General features: G+C 33.8%; 3 protein-coding genes and 1 non-coding gene across 6 annotated transcripts in view; 1 reads left to right on the top strand and 3 right to left on the bottom strand.

Annotated features, from left to right (window-relative positions):
* LOC109327415 (uncharacterized acetyltransferase At3g50280-like) lies at nt 239-1,870 on the bottom strand. Its single transcript, XM_019560551.1, has one exon. It carries the CDS (start codon nt 1,826-1,828, stop codon nt 458-460), a length of 1,371 nt encoding a protein of 456 aa, XP_019416096.1. The 5' UTR covers nt 1,829-1,870; the 3' UTR covers nt 239-457.
* On the bottom strand, nt 3,729-8,874 carry LOC109328020 (protein WEAK CHLOROPLAST MOVEMENT UNDER BLUE LIGHT 1-like). 2 transcript variants are annotated; one of them, XM_019561260.1, is made up of 3 exons: nt 8,715-8,874; nt 6,991-7,973; nt 3,729-5,977 (listed from the first exon to the last, which is right to left on the bottom strand). In XM_019561260.1, the coding sequence occupies exons 2-3, from the start codon at nt 7,933-7,935 to the stop codon at nt 4,097-4,099; spliced, it is 2,826 nt and encodes a 941-aa protein (XP_019416805.1). In that variant the 5' UTR covers nt 7,936-7,973; nt 8,715-8,874; the 3' UTR covers nt 3,729-4,096. The 2 variants fall into 2 exon arrangements, with proteins under 2 accessions (XP_019416805.1, XP_019416806.1); XM_019561261.1 differs by lacking the exon at nt 8,715-8,874 and adding an exon at nt 8,454-8,686.
* Nucleotides 11,781-11,853, top strand: TRNAR-CCU. Its single transcript has one exon. It is a non-coding gene; the product is annotated as a tRNA-Arg (tRNA).
* LOC109328024 (protein TIC 22, chloroplastic) overlaps nt 12,530-14,445 on the bottom strand; it is a 3,630-nt gene continuing 1,714 nt past the window's right edge. The window contains exons 5-9 of one of the 2 annotated variants that reach the window (XR_002105390.1): nt 14,195-14,254; nt 14,003-14,068; nt 13,150-13,185; nt 12,885-13,063; nt 12,530-12,801 (exon numbers count right to left, since the gene is read on the bottom strand). Coding sequence is in view for 1 of the 2 variants with exons in the window: in XM_019561267.1 (XP_019416812.1) it covers nt 12,974-13,063; nt 13,150-13,185; nt 14,003-14,068; nt 14,195-14,254 (252 nt within the window). In the remaining variant the exon portion in view is untranslated. Of the gene's footprint in view, nt 13,064-13,149; nt 13,186-14,002; nt 14,069-14,194; nt 14,255-14,445 lie in introns of both variants that reach the window. The other variant, XM_019561267.1, reaches the window with a different exon arrangement.

Here is a 14,445-nt window from a genome sequence, read left to right as displayed (position 1 = left end):
TCCTATTTCCTTTAGAACAAAACTTACTTTATGTTATTATGATGCTGTATTGCTAGAAGTTTTTTTAACATAAACTATTAAATAAAATGTTAGTAGTCTTGTGGAGCATCTCTTCAATCCGTGGCATAAAACTATTATTCATACCCTTGCTAAAGAACAAGTGTCAAGACCCACAGAACTAAAGAAAATTTAATATTGAATGAGCAACAGAAAATGCAAACCGAACAAAGGACTAATCTAGTGTTGACAAATGACAACATATTAATGCAAACATCAAATAATACAGAAGTTCATATAATTTCTTATTTCGAGGATCACCTGTTCAACAACCACGACCAAGCCTTAACCTCAATAAGTAAGGCAGGGTATATGGATCGAAAAACGCTATAATTCTTTATCATAAATCATGTTCAAGGATCACATGTTCTGGGCGGCACAAATTAGCGAAAATATTGAACTAGGATATGGGATTGAACACAGAAACTGCATTCATGAACTCCTCATCGGATTCGAGGGCGCTCATTGTATGTGGGAAAAGGCACAGTTCCAAATCTATGCTTCCCCCTCCTTCATGGCCTGGATATGATGTCACTTTGCCATCAAATTTGTTTGCATATCCACTTTGAACTGCCACAGCTTTTCCCATTCCAAATTCATTCCCATACATGTTGAACCGCGGTGAACTTCCCATCAACACAGTGTAAGGGTCAGTGAACTTTCCGGGCTGATATACAAAAGGAGATTGTACCCAATCCTTCATGAATTGTTGCACAACTGAGTCATTATGGTTAGCAACAGCAAGGTGCACCTTCCATGCAGCCCATCCTAGATCATGATCAAGTAATTCCCTAGCTGTAGTTTTCGCAATTACCAGATGAATCAAATTGCCAAAGTATTCCTCTGCCACGGGTGGTTCGAGTCTTGATCTATTGTTTGTGGATAATTTGCAGCTAGTTACTTCATCATGTGGTACGCGGCGCGCACGAGTTAAAGATCTCCAGACAAGCGCTGACAACGATTGGAATGAAGAGATTTTGTTTGTATTGAATTCTTTGTTGGCCTTAGCTTTCAATTTTGCAATAGACTCAGCTGTGAATTGAAAAATCCTCTCTTTAAGATTTGGTGCTTCAAATCTGCTAATAAACTCATCATGATGTGTAAAGGGAAGATTGATTAGTGGATCACAATTCTCTGGAAACCAACGATTATGAATGGGTTGGTGTGAAATAGGAACATTAGGATCTTGAAATATCTTTGACCATGTATTGAAAAAATTCCAATAAGAAGTTCCATCACCAATACAATGATTCATGGAACATCCTATGAAAACACCATCCAATAATTGAGTGACTTGGATAGACAACAAAGGCATAGTGTGACCATCATGGTTGAGTGCTTTATGATGATCAAACAATGATTGAACAATAAGTGGAACATAAATAGGAGAAACAATATCAGAAATGGTCATGTCTAAAGTTGCATGTATAAATCCAGCTCCAGGACTTTTACTACTACAATCAACAAAAACAACATAAGATGGAGGATCTTGTGTTTTCTGAGTAACAAGACGACCAGACAAAGGATAAAAATGGTTAAGGGTAAGAGAAAGAGAGTGTTTTAGTTTTTCCAACAGATTTTGGATCATAAAACCTTGTTGGTCTTGTGATGATGGTGAAGGGTTATTGAAAAGGAGACCCTTTTGGATGTAGTGGACAGATAACATAGCAATGTCTTGTGGGGCTAAGTAACAGATTTGGTTTGACTTTTGAACAGGATATAGTGGCTTGATGAAGCATTCTGAAACACGATGAACAGAAGGGGAACTCATGATTAAGAAAATTATGTGAAAGAGTTATTGGGATAAGGTATATGAACTCTGAAGTTTGACTTGGAACTATGGTTTTGCTCTTTGTTTATATCTGCAGCTTCGCCGCCTTTAGTTTTGGTACCTTGTTATCCCAGGTAGGATTTCTCCATTAATAGAGAGACAAGTAACACATACTAACCTATAAAAGACAATATGTAATAACATTTTATACTTTTATTTACCATAAAATCACATTTTTGTCATTGAAAACATAGGTAAAAACAATAACTCGACTCTCTATTAATTGAGACAATCTTTTTCCTATTATCCCTATCTTGTCACTCTTGACAACAGAATAAAAATGTCTGATATGATGAAATGATTTTATTCTACTATTGCAGAATCGTTGATTTAAGTCAGTGGATCATATGACAAATAGTCATTGACAAATAATAAGTGCACCGTTATATTTTATTTAAGAATAATTGATTATTAAATATGAATCAATCAGTATAAATGATGGATTACCAGAAACAACAAAATAAATTTCATTAACACCTTTAAATTTTAGTAAAATTATATAAATTATTCATTTCTTCTTCAATTTACACAAATTATTTTAAAATAAAGATAGTGACGAATGTAATTAAGTCAAACAAAATATGATATATTATGAAAGAAGTTCAAATAATATAAAAGTTAATTTTTATTCATTATTTTTAGTTCGTTAGAATATGCATCGTAAGGATATGTTCAAATCATTCATATACTATATTGTAAATAATCAAAATAATGAATATATATTTACTCTTATACTATTTGAACTTGTTTATATAATATATCATGTTTTGTTTACTTCCTTAACCTCACCACTATTTTTTTGTTTAGTAAATTACATGAGTTAATTACCCTGACACTTCCTGAGTTTTAGTGGAATTACACAAATCACCATTCACTTTTCTACACCTACGCAAACCTCCCATAGTTTTTATACTTTCATTACACTGACCACTCCGGAATGAGAAATAAGTGTAATCTTTTAAACAAAAAATGTGACAAATGCAATTAAGTTAAACAAAATATGATATATTGTGAGAAAAAATTCAAATAATATACAAATTAATGTATATTTATTATTTTTGGTTACAAAATACATCAACAATTCTAAAACGATATTGTTCAAATCGCTCTTATATTATATCGTAACGAACCAAAAATAATAAAGAGGTATCAACTCATATATTAGTTGGACTTGTCTCCACATTATATCATGTTTTGTTTAACTTAATTGCATTTATCACATTTTTTGTTCACAAAATTACACTCATGCAGGGGTGGTCAGTGTAACGAAAGTATAAAAATGTAGGGGTTTGTGTAGGTGTAAAAAAGTGAAAGGTGGTTTATGTAATTTCACTAAAACTCAGAGGTGTTAGTGTAATTTACTCTAAGTTACATTTATCTCTGTTGTGCAGATAGATTTATATAGGTTTAAAAAAAGAAGAGTGATTTGCCTTAGTAAAATTTCCTCATTATTCTACTATAATTATTGACAAGGATGGTGGTTTGGAGCCCCAACTGATATCCCATATTGTAGTCCAACTGTAGGGAAATAGAGATGCAGTTATTAAAGAAACATTACAAACCAAAGAAAATTAAAAGTGTAACCATGACATTTGTTGTCGACCTTATATAGAATATTTCTCTGTGATTTCCCTAACAATCTCAGAATCAGCATTCCTATTCAGTGAATACCTATTAGAAAGGAAATTATCTTCCAGTTAGAATCATCATACAGATATTACAACTGAAATCAAAGGAATTAGCTCTTACCCACTCCTTGAAATGACATTATATGTTGGCCAGCTACATTCATTCCTTTTGTTAGATGAGGGAATGAATAGCCATCAAGGACTGGGACCTTGACAACAACAAAAACTTAATTATTAGCATTTTCGGAATGATGCCTTTAATTCATGAATAGTATACGCTATCATCATAGTCATGATGGTATACAAAACTTGTTAACAACCTCCTACTTTCTTAAACCAATGTTGCAACATAATATGTGTGCCAGAATTGTGACTATGACCAATCAATATATCCTAAATTACAATTCATTTGTACTTGGAAAAACAAAAATGGACAAGGGGGGTCCCATTCTCATTAAGAAACAGAAATAATGAATCCAAACATTACACCATTGCAATCCTGCTTCAGGAAAACACCATGGCAGAGGATGCGTTTCTTCAATTACAGCATAATAATCCATAAAATATCTTCAATTTGGAATTACCCTAACTTGGTTGTGTGTGTTTTTCTTCTAGCGAAGAACATCAAAACCCGCGGAAATAACGATCTCCTCTTCTTTTTTCCATGATTTGAATCCGGGGATGATCCACTTCCATCATGGTCTAAAGGCTCAAAAGCCTTTGGACTTGACATGTGATGTGCAGGACTAGCTGCACCTTGAGCTTGGTCAAAATTATGTGTTTCCTTACTCCCCTCAAAACTGCCCCTCGGGCTTTTACTCTGGTTTACCACTCCTTTGTCAGACTCACCAGCCTTCCTTCGTTGCTCACTTTCAGCCCTCCATTTTCTCAATTCTTGTTCTACGCCTAATTTACCTTCCTTTGCCTTCTCAGCTTTATCCATTGCGATTTTCAAAGATTCTCTTTTAGAGGCTATTTCTCTATTCACTTCATCCAACTTCTCAAAGGACTTCAACTCAGACTTCTTAGCTATATCAATTTCAGCATTAGCAGCTGCAACCCTACTATTGGCTCGCTCTTCTGCCTCATGGGCCCGTTTGCTAAGCTCGTAGTACTCCTCCAAAGAAAGTGTCACCCCAGTGATTGGATTCATTTCTTTGTTGCTTCTACTTGATTCACTCTCCTGCAATGCTTTAATTGCGGCTATTGCCAACTTTTCAGAAGCCTTTGCAGCCTCTATATCCTTTTGAGCTGCAAGTAATCTGCTTTCCATGGTACTCACTCCAGCCTTGGCATGTTCTGCTTCCGTCTTCACTTTCTGCAGCTCTTCACGAGCTGCTTGAGCAAGCAAGTTAGCCTGATTAGCCTCTTCCGCTGTTTGTTGTAGCTTCTTGGGGAGCTCAGTCATTCTCTCTTTGGTTTCCTTCTCCTTCATCTGAACTAAAGCTATTTCTGACCTTGTCCTGTCCAATTCAGCTTTGAGAGATGCTACTGCAATGGAGGCCAGTCCCTCTCTTTGCCTGGTGGATGCAAGAGTTGATTTCTCTTGTTCAAGTTCTGATTTTAATGATGTAGCAGCTACCTTCAAGAAACTAACCTCAGCAGTTGCTTTCTCTATGTTAAGCTTTACTTCCTCAAGTTCCTTTTTGGCTGATGCTACTGCTGCTTGTATATCAGTGTGTGTCTTCTTCTCTGGTACCTCTAGATCTCCATTTGAGATTCCTTCTTCATCGCCTTCCTGCTTTAACTTCGATTCCATATAAGCATATAATTCAGCTTTCAGACCAAGCAGCAAAGCAGAGGCTGTTTCCAGTTTTGATTTGAGATCCTTTGCAGACAAAATTTGCTGGCTCAGTCTCTGGAGCTCTTCTTCTGCCTGCTTTAGTTCCGTCTCCCAATTGAGAGAATCTTGATCCCTTGCCATGACTGATCCTATTCTTTGTTCTTCTGCTTCCATATGTGCAGCATGTGCACTCTCCAGCAACTCTTTTGTGGCAATTAGCTCAATAGTTGTATTTTCCACTGACTTTTCAACTTCCTTAGATGCCGCAACTGCCTCTTCAGCTTTCCTAATAGCTTCATCTTTATCAGTCACTAATGAAGCGTATTCCTTACGCAATGCTTCCAGCTCCTCTTTCACAGAAGTCAAATCTGAAATAGCTGCTGAATACCTAGCTTTAGCAACCTCAAGTTGCGCCTTGGCTGCAACGCTGGAATCGTCTGCAATACCTTGCTCCATCTCTTCCACCCTGAGCTTTGCAAGTTCTGAGTCCTGTCTTGCCTGATGCTCTTCTGTCTGAGCCCTCTCAAGGTTAACCTTCAGTTCTTCTATTAGTCTCTTAGTGCTGTCCAGCTCCTTTAGTACTTGCACTTTTGCCTTCTCAGCAGCCTCAGCTTGTTTCCTGTACTCTGGGATCTCTTCTTGTGCTTTTTCAAGTTCTTGCTCTACAAGATTGCGTCTCTGTACATCCAGAGACAAATTAAATTTAATTGCAATTCCAACAGAATAATATGTGTATGGTCATGAGTAAAAATAATTGCAAGCCAGGAAATATCATCAACAGGAAAGAAACCAAATTTTAACATCAGAAAGGGCATAGATTGGGCAAAAGTACTAGAATTCATATACTACTTTGTTTCGGTCCAAAATGAGTTGATAAACAAGGAAATCATGAGTACAAGCATATGAAGTGTATGAGCCCCTCAATTGCTTCATAGTAGACACAAGCATTTCACACAATTCATAACGTCCCTGTTTTATCACAATTAGTATCAGCAGAGTATCACCTTATAGAACTTGTGCTTGTTTATCACTCAACTGCTCAGAACATAAGTAACTCAGCTAAACTAACAGTATACATACATACAGGCGACACGCATATAGACACCAATATCAGAAAATAACAGTGTACATATCATACGTCCTAAAATTGAGGTATAGAATATGATTTTGTAAAGAGAAAAGACAATTTGCACCATAAGGTCCAGCAACAAAATACCAGTATAGTAAATTTTACACATACAACTAGTGTTGACGAATATACAGGAAACAAAAGTGCCACATTTATATTACATGTGGGCATGTCTCGTAAGTCGTAAGGTATGGTTTCCCCTATGCTGTTGTGAACTTGGGTTGACAGAGAATGAATTTCATGTTATTATCATCATCGATACTAGCATGAAAACAGTCATCAAGTTAATCTTGTAAACCTTCTAGTATTAGTGATTGTTGCTTAATTACCACAACTACCACTATAATCAAACCAATTCTGAAGATTATTTCTTTTTCTCCCCTAGTACAGCATATACCTCTTGCCTTCTAATGGATAAATTGTTTAGCCTTTAGAAGAAGAAAAAAAACAGTTAAAATAACTCTACATGAAAAGCAATAAGAGTAAGTATTTGAATTTAAAGCAAAAAGTGTGAAGAGGATAAATTGAAAATAGTGATACAAAAATGGCAACATAGATATACCTCCACAGTCTGCATTTTATGAGCCTTCCAATCCACAATTCCTCCAAACTTGGAAACTGCTGCCTTTACAGATTCAAACGGAGCTGCAGTATCAATAAGGGTTCTTGTTGCATCAAGATGCTTGGCGTGATTGGATAAGTCAATTGTTTCTACTGCACCATCGGCAACATTGGTTTCAGGTGGATCTATCTTTAGTTCAGAGTGATCATTCTGCAAATCTTTTGTTTTAGAAGAGGAAGCTGGGAATATATTCTCATTATCAACATCATTGTCCGGAGTGACTGTAGTAAAATCATCCTGCAATTTATGGCTGCCAAAGATATTTTCTACAGCTCCTGATTCATATTCTTCTAAGGTTCCCTGGTGGCTTCTTTCTGTTGCATCAACTGTAGCATTTGTGGTAGAAGCTGAATCGCCAATGGGATGATATTCATCTTGTATTGCAGTTTGGCCATCAAAAGCATTTGGTAACGTCACTAATTCAACTAACTCAGGCACTGGCAAATGAGTGGCAGACGCCACTTTTCCATTACCGAGTGGAGAGAATGGAGCTTCAATGGAAGTTTGGTTATCTGATAGGTCTATAACTTCAGTATTTTCTTCAGTGAGTTCTATCAGTTGTGCCGTTTCAGCAATCTTCGAAGAGGATTCAGATGGCAACTTGTCTTCAATGTGTTCTTCCACTAGCGTCCCGTCAGAAACTATTGTAGGGAATTCAAATAGCAGCTTGTCTTCAACATTTCCTGTAAGTGGTGTTTCTTCGGAAACTTTTGAAGAGGATTCAGAGGGCAGCCCTACTTCAACAAGTTCCGCCAGTGGCATCTCATCAGCAATTTTGAAAGAGAATTCATCGGGAAGCTTTTCTTCACCATGATCCGCTAGTGGTGTCTGTTCCGCAATTTTTGAAGAGGACTCTAAGGGATGCTTGTCTTCAACATCCTCCATCGTAAGGAGCAGTCGAGAGCACTAATGGTGTCTAAACTCTAAAAAAAACAAGTAATCGAAAACCACTCAGTGAAAATGAAAACAACAAGAGAATTACATCATGTACAAGCATTTCAGACAATTCAATTAGAAACAAGAAATTAGCATGTATAAGATTCAAATTTTAAGATTAATTGCAACTCTCAATAAGGTGTTAAAAATTGATAATTAAATTCTATATATAGCAGTTAATTATATTTCTTTTCACACTCATCAACATTCTAAAGTTATTCCTAATTTAATAGATTCAAAGATCCCCTTCCTTACAATTAAAACAAATAGATCTTCCCTCTTCATCCGCGTTCATATCGAAATGAAATTAATAATGACAACAACAGAACATATAGTAAAAATAATTAAAAATAGAACAAATTCTAAAGTTCATTAAATAATAACTAGAAAGGAAAAAGAAACACTTGAATTAAGTTTTAGTTACAGAAAAATTAGATCTATACATAAAGCCATATGTATTTGCTAACCTTGTGATTCTGAAGGTAACCACGTGAGGTTAAGTATTATGAAATATGAATGAAGTAAGGTTCTGGAAAATTATCATGAGATGGAGGAAAAAAAAGAAAAAAAAAAGTGGATTCAATTATACAGCTCTAGATATTCCTCTAAATAGTAATCCAAACTTTGAAAGCTATGATACGATCATAAGAGAATGGAATTGAAGCAAAAAAGAATAGAATAAGATTGAAAGAAATTGAGGAAGAAGAAAGGAGAGGATTGAAACGCACCAGATTAGTAATAGAAGAAGAAGAAGAAGAAGAATGGGAAAAGAATGAATGAGTGAGTAATGGTTTGTGAAATGTGAGGTAGAAATTAAAATTAGATTATTCTGCAAAAATAAAAATGAAGGTGGGAAAAGAGTGTAGCTAAAATTAGAGAAGAGAAATTTATGGACGAATAAAGCAAGACACGCTAAGCTACTAGACCCTACCTCACCTTATTATATCCATCTCATCTACGCTCCATCTCAATTTCAATCATCCCGTTATTTCTTCACTTTATTCTATTATTTAAATGACTAACACTTATTGAAAGAATAAATTTTTAAACTTATTTTTTATTAAAATCATTAATTTTATTGAAATCTAATGGTTTAAATAGAGTATAGCATTGTGTAAACATTTATATAAGACAATAATATTATTTATATTTAAAATATAATAAATAATAATTTAAATATGAATGATAAATATTATAAAAAATTCTATATCCTAAAACAAAGACTTGTGTTGACTCCTACTATCAATTCCGCTATCTACGCCGTTTGCCTTCTATTCTATAAGCCTTCTTTTTATATTAATCCAATGGTTTCATAGACAATATTTATAAGGGGAGAATGATATATGGGTGGTATAAAAAAAAATATACTATCATTATATACTAGTTAAACTCTTAATTAGTCCGGGTTAATAATTGATGTAATAAGCACCCATTACATGATATAAATTTAAGAATAGACACACTTTTCTGTACTAATTTTATAGACTTTCAATTTAAATGAATATTTTCCTAAAATAATATGCAAAAACCAAGGACATGCAAATCCAAGGGTGATATATGATAATGAGTAAAATCCCTGCCAATAGTAAATGAATTTAATATGTATATAATGACAGTGTAAGTGTTTTTTATATTATCAGCAAATTTCCACTATTCATATGTTAGTTATCAATGACTTTAAAAAAAAAGTATTACAAATCAATAGTGGATGATATATTGACAGTTTAAAAAAATTTATACTGTCAGTGCATAAATTTTAAACTCATAGTAAATAATGTGGATTGAGGCATAGTTAACTAGTTGAGGTGTAAATGAAGAGTTACATAACCATCCACATAATATCAATAATGCACCTTCATTATTTATAAACAGTAGTATAATGAATGTGGACCCGTAACTTTTGTTAGATGCATGGTGATGATGAATATTGTTGTTCTCTTTTGCATTTAGTGTGTATTTCTAATTTGAAAGTGCAGACTTTAATTATGATATTTTTTATCCCGAGGAAAATTAATCAAGTTAATTACAAGGTTACTTTAGTATGATTTATGAATAGATTTTTTTAAATAATGCAAGTCACGTTTTTGGAACTAACAGTAGCATTTATGCTTTTGGTTTTTGCATCACTAGCTGGAACTGAAAACAAGTTCAATATATGCTTAACTTGATAAACATTTACTCCATTTGTATTATCAATGAGTTATGATTCTAACTCAAACTTGATTTAATTGAAGTTCGTGAACTATTTCATTCGACTCGTCAAATTAAATTATTTGGTTTATCAAAAGTTCATAAAATGATTAATTCAATTTATTAGTCTAATTGATGAATGATAATTATTTATTTAATATATAAATGTAAAGATATATACATGTATTGAACCCTCTCAACTTAATTCAAGTTTAAATTCGAATCATTACTTAATTTAAATTTGACTCTTTCATTTAATAAAATTTACTTTCAATTCAAATTTGACTCATTTACTTTATAAATTAAATTTATCTAAGTTAAATAAAAAGTCGAATTTTTAACGAATATCAAGCTACTTTAATATTATACGACCAAGTACCAACCCAATCCTGTCAGTACCAACCCAATCCTGCAACGTCCAAGGTTACTTTAGCATTAAAGTTGAGTTTTAATATCTGCCTCAACTTTGACTATTGCTGGAGTATCATTTTAGATGGGTGGGGTTTAAAGTAAGTGGTGGTGGCTTTTTCAAATAATGATCATTAAATAGAAATAGATTAATTTTGCACATTTCCTGGATCATATTTCACATAAATTTCTTTGAACTATATCCATGTAGGAAATAATAACAATATGATGGTTTAAGTGGAAAAATGTGAATATCTTTGGTTTCTATTCTTTTATCCAATTTGGTCCATTAAGAAACATATATTACCAAATAGTCTCAAAGATATTAAATGACAAAAAAAAAAGGAAATAAAATTAACAGTTAGACAAGTTGGACCCAAAGGGACCAAAAAATTAAGTGTGGTTTACCTATATCCATTTATTTTCTTGGTTTTCCCACATATATCCTCACATTGAAGACAATCCATAAATATCTGGGGCTAATTTTTCTAACGAATATTTTTCATTCATCAAACTCGAACCCGAAATCTTACTTAAAGGTAATTAAGCATGTATCACTTGAACTAACATCACAAATCAATTTCATTAGCGTTAACAATTTCCAAATGCAAGAGAACATGATTTCATATTTTCATTTGTATATGTTTTTTTATGTGACTTGTGTGTGTGATGGAGAGACATGGGGACTTGAAAAGAAAATCTGAGATGGAAAATATTGATGGGATTAAATAGTGCATCTCTCAATGCAAGTCCAAAGCTTTTACTGCCTCACTTAATAGTTATAGATAAATTTGAAAATATAAGTATCATGATTATTTTTATAAATCTACCTAATTATAAAAATAACAATGAGAATAAATAACTGTCATTATTGGTATAAATAAAAAAAATAAATATACAAATTTGATATATAAAAAAAATTAAATGTGTGCACTCTAATGGATAAATATCAATGGAGGTAATATTAGTTTAACTATTAACACATTTACAATGCCACATCAATATAAATATGCATTGGAAATTGATGAACACATAAATTTTATAAATATATTAATTTTCAATATAAATAGAAATTTTGGGTAAAGTTAAAATATGCCCACAACAACATATAGAAAAATTCAAAGAAAAAATAGCATGCGTGTATTTTTCAATTCAAAATTGTAATATCACTAATAATAACCATAGAATTTCAAAAAGCGCCTGTAGCTCAGTGGATAGAGCGTCTGTTTCCTAAGCAGAAAGTCGTAGGTTCGACCCCTACCTGGCGCGACTCGTTCTTTTTCTTTTGGATAATTGCATGCCAACTTTGCCACTATCACATGAACAAATATGTTCTTTCAAACAATGTAGATGACCAATGAAACTGTTTTTGCTTCAATATTATTGGTCTAAGATATTGTTCATATTCTTCCCTATCATTTGAGTAAATCTCAAATCATGCTACACCATTCAGGTACTTCTATTAGTCCTTTAGTTATTCATTATTACTTCCTTACGCGTCATACAAATGACTGAATGAGATCCAAACAAAATTGCTTCACTAATATTTCAGGTTGGTGGTCAACCAAAATTTCTATAAAAAATGGGAAATTACGTATATATTATTATATGTTTCTGTTCTCGTTTAGAGTATAGTAGTAAAAGCATCATGTCCATTATTTAACAGAACGGGAATAGAAAATAAAAAGATAACTTCTATTTTGTTCATGAATTATGAGGCTCTACCAAAAGTTGATATCACTAATGATAGACTCATTTTACTTTATCGTGTTCATGATTGATATAAAATATGTTTGTAGGTTTTGCGGCCGTAGGTCAGCCATGTCTTTTATAGGTCCATGGTAACTCATTCTTCAGGTGTTGAATCAAGCCAATTATGTCACAACAAACCCAAAAGGTCAAGAATCATAATCAATCCTCCTTCAACCATCCCCATCAAACAAAAGAAAGAATGAAATTCTCAGATCTTATCTTCAAATTTAGAAGGTATGACAAAATGTAAGTAAATATCATTCTCACCCCTTAACTTAGAATTAGAATTCAAGGAATACATTACAGTTATTGCCCAATATGAGTAGGAAACCTCTCTTACATTTAGTATTTAACACACTCAGCAACGGTATTCCACCTACCCTTAACTGAAATGGACGTTAGCGATTATGTCTCTCACATACACATACCTTCACTTCTATAGACTGAGAATCTTTAAAGCAGTATCTGCATAAGAAAGAATTTTATTTTGAGAAGACAATGAGAAGGATGAACACGGCAATTTGGAGGCAAAGGTCCTGACATCTCACCAGCTGACTGGAATACGACAACGGTAACATCTGATTCATCCATAAGAACCACATAAAACTATGGTTAGCTTAAGTTTGCACCCTTGAAATCATGCACCAATTTCTTGTATGTGTTGAGAGTGACTTTTTCCTGGTGGAATAAAGATCAAATCCTCCCATCCTGAATTCCTTTCACTCGTCTGCATCATACCGGTGAGAGAGAAATTATAAGTATTCAAACTAATTCCCAGCTTATAAGCTATAACATGTAAAGCAGACTAACTACCTCCATTTTTTTCAGTACATCTTCCAAGCTACCAACCTGTTTTATAGGAAAAAAATAAACTTCAAATAAATGATGTTGCAAAACATAAAAATGCAGACCAAAAATCCATTCAAGCCAGTCAGTTTTTATCATTGAAAAAATCACACAACACCAGATGTCTAGCACAATATTAGGATTTAAGTTAGTTTGCGTCTTTATGAGGACCACGTCACTCAAATCCATAGAAACATCCTTCCAGCTTCTATATCTCAGGAGATCTACCTTACTTTGTGCACAATACGCATAGTTCCCAGTCTCATAGATTGTTAGGTTTATTCAAGTATAAAGTCCTACGTTGGATGTGAGGGGATGAGTGAAAGAGTTTATAAGTGAAAAATGCTCATAGAACTATTGACTTAAGGTTTTGGTTCAAGATGTGATGTCTCACTCATGGCTCTTCACTCTTCTCATGCCCCGGTACCAATAGGACTCCCCAATGGTTGGAGGTTCTTTGACCGCGGACAAGTCCAACATAGACCACTTCCTCTGGCAAATAACCAATTAAAAATTAAGGGAGGTAAGTGTAATTATCCAAAAAGAAGGATAGTGGGTTTTGGACTTCTGGTTTAATAGGGGAGATCAATGTAATGATCCCTAAGAAATAAATTAAATACAAAAGGGTGGCGGCAGTGCACGAGGCTCCCACCTAGTGGGGATTATGGAGGGTAGTTGTACACAGACTTATCATCACAAACAAAGAGGCTGGTTCCAAGTAAGAATTAATTTAATTAAAGAATAATTTAAATTTTCTTCCATGTTTTTAACATGCAGGAAAGGAAGCAAGAAGAAAGATGGCAAATTCTATAGTCTATACCATTATATGCTGAGAAACTCCAGGTCCTCTCCTGGAAACCAAGGACAGTTCCTTCTCAATATCTTCCTGTCCATTTAACAAGCAAAAATGTCGAGAATATAATCATATTGTATTCTATAGAGCAGCATGCCTAAAGATGTCTTAACTGTCAATGGTGTAAGTTGAACAGTAAGGTCAATGGATCAAACAAACCTTGGAGAAATATACAGGGCAGTAACGCTTATTCTTCTTCTTCACAACCAAAAGGTCTGACTGTAAGCACATATGATCACCAGTTAATAATAGTCAGAGAAAGAACAATGATTGAGGGCTTACCAATCTACCGTAGATTTAAATTAAACTATTCACAGGACAATACTAAAATAGTTACATCACTATCAATCTGTCTCAAATGTTTGTATATCACATACCTTGATCAGCTATAGTTAATCAGTTGACGGTTA

Source organism: Lupinus angustifolius, chromosome LG15 (assembly GCF_001865875.1).
Source record: "Lupinus angustifolius cultivar Tanjil chromosome LG15, LupAngTanjil_v1.0, whole genome shotgun sequence".
In the NCBI taxonomy this organism is placed as follows: Eukaryota; Viridiplantae; Streptophyta; class Magnoliopsida; order Fabales; family Fabaceae; genus Lupinus; species Lupinus angustifolius.
Note: the sequence above shows the minus strand (reverse complement) of the source record. Positions and strands in the feature narration are given on the sequence as shown.

Bases quoted from the DNA above. Each gene is read 5' to 3' on its own strand.
- LOC109327415 (XM_019560551.1), bottom strand. From the start codon at position 1,828: ATGAGTTCCCCTTCTGTTCATCGTGTTTCAGAATGCTTCATCAAGCCA.
- LOC109328020 (XM_019561260.1), bottom strand. From the start codon at position 7,935: ATGGAGGATGTTGAAGACAAGCATCCCTTAGAGTCCTCTTCAAAAATT. The intron at 5,978-6,990 runs GTATATCTATGT...CTGGATGTACAG, and splicing joins ATAAAATGCAGACTGTGGAG to AGACGCAATCTTGTAGAGCA.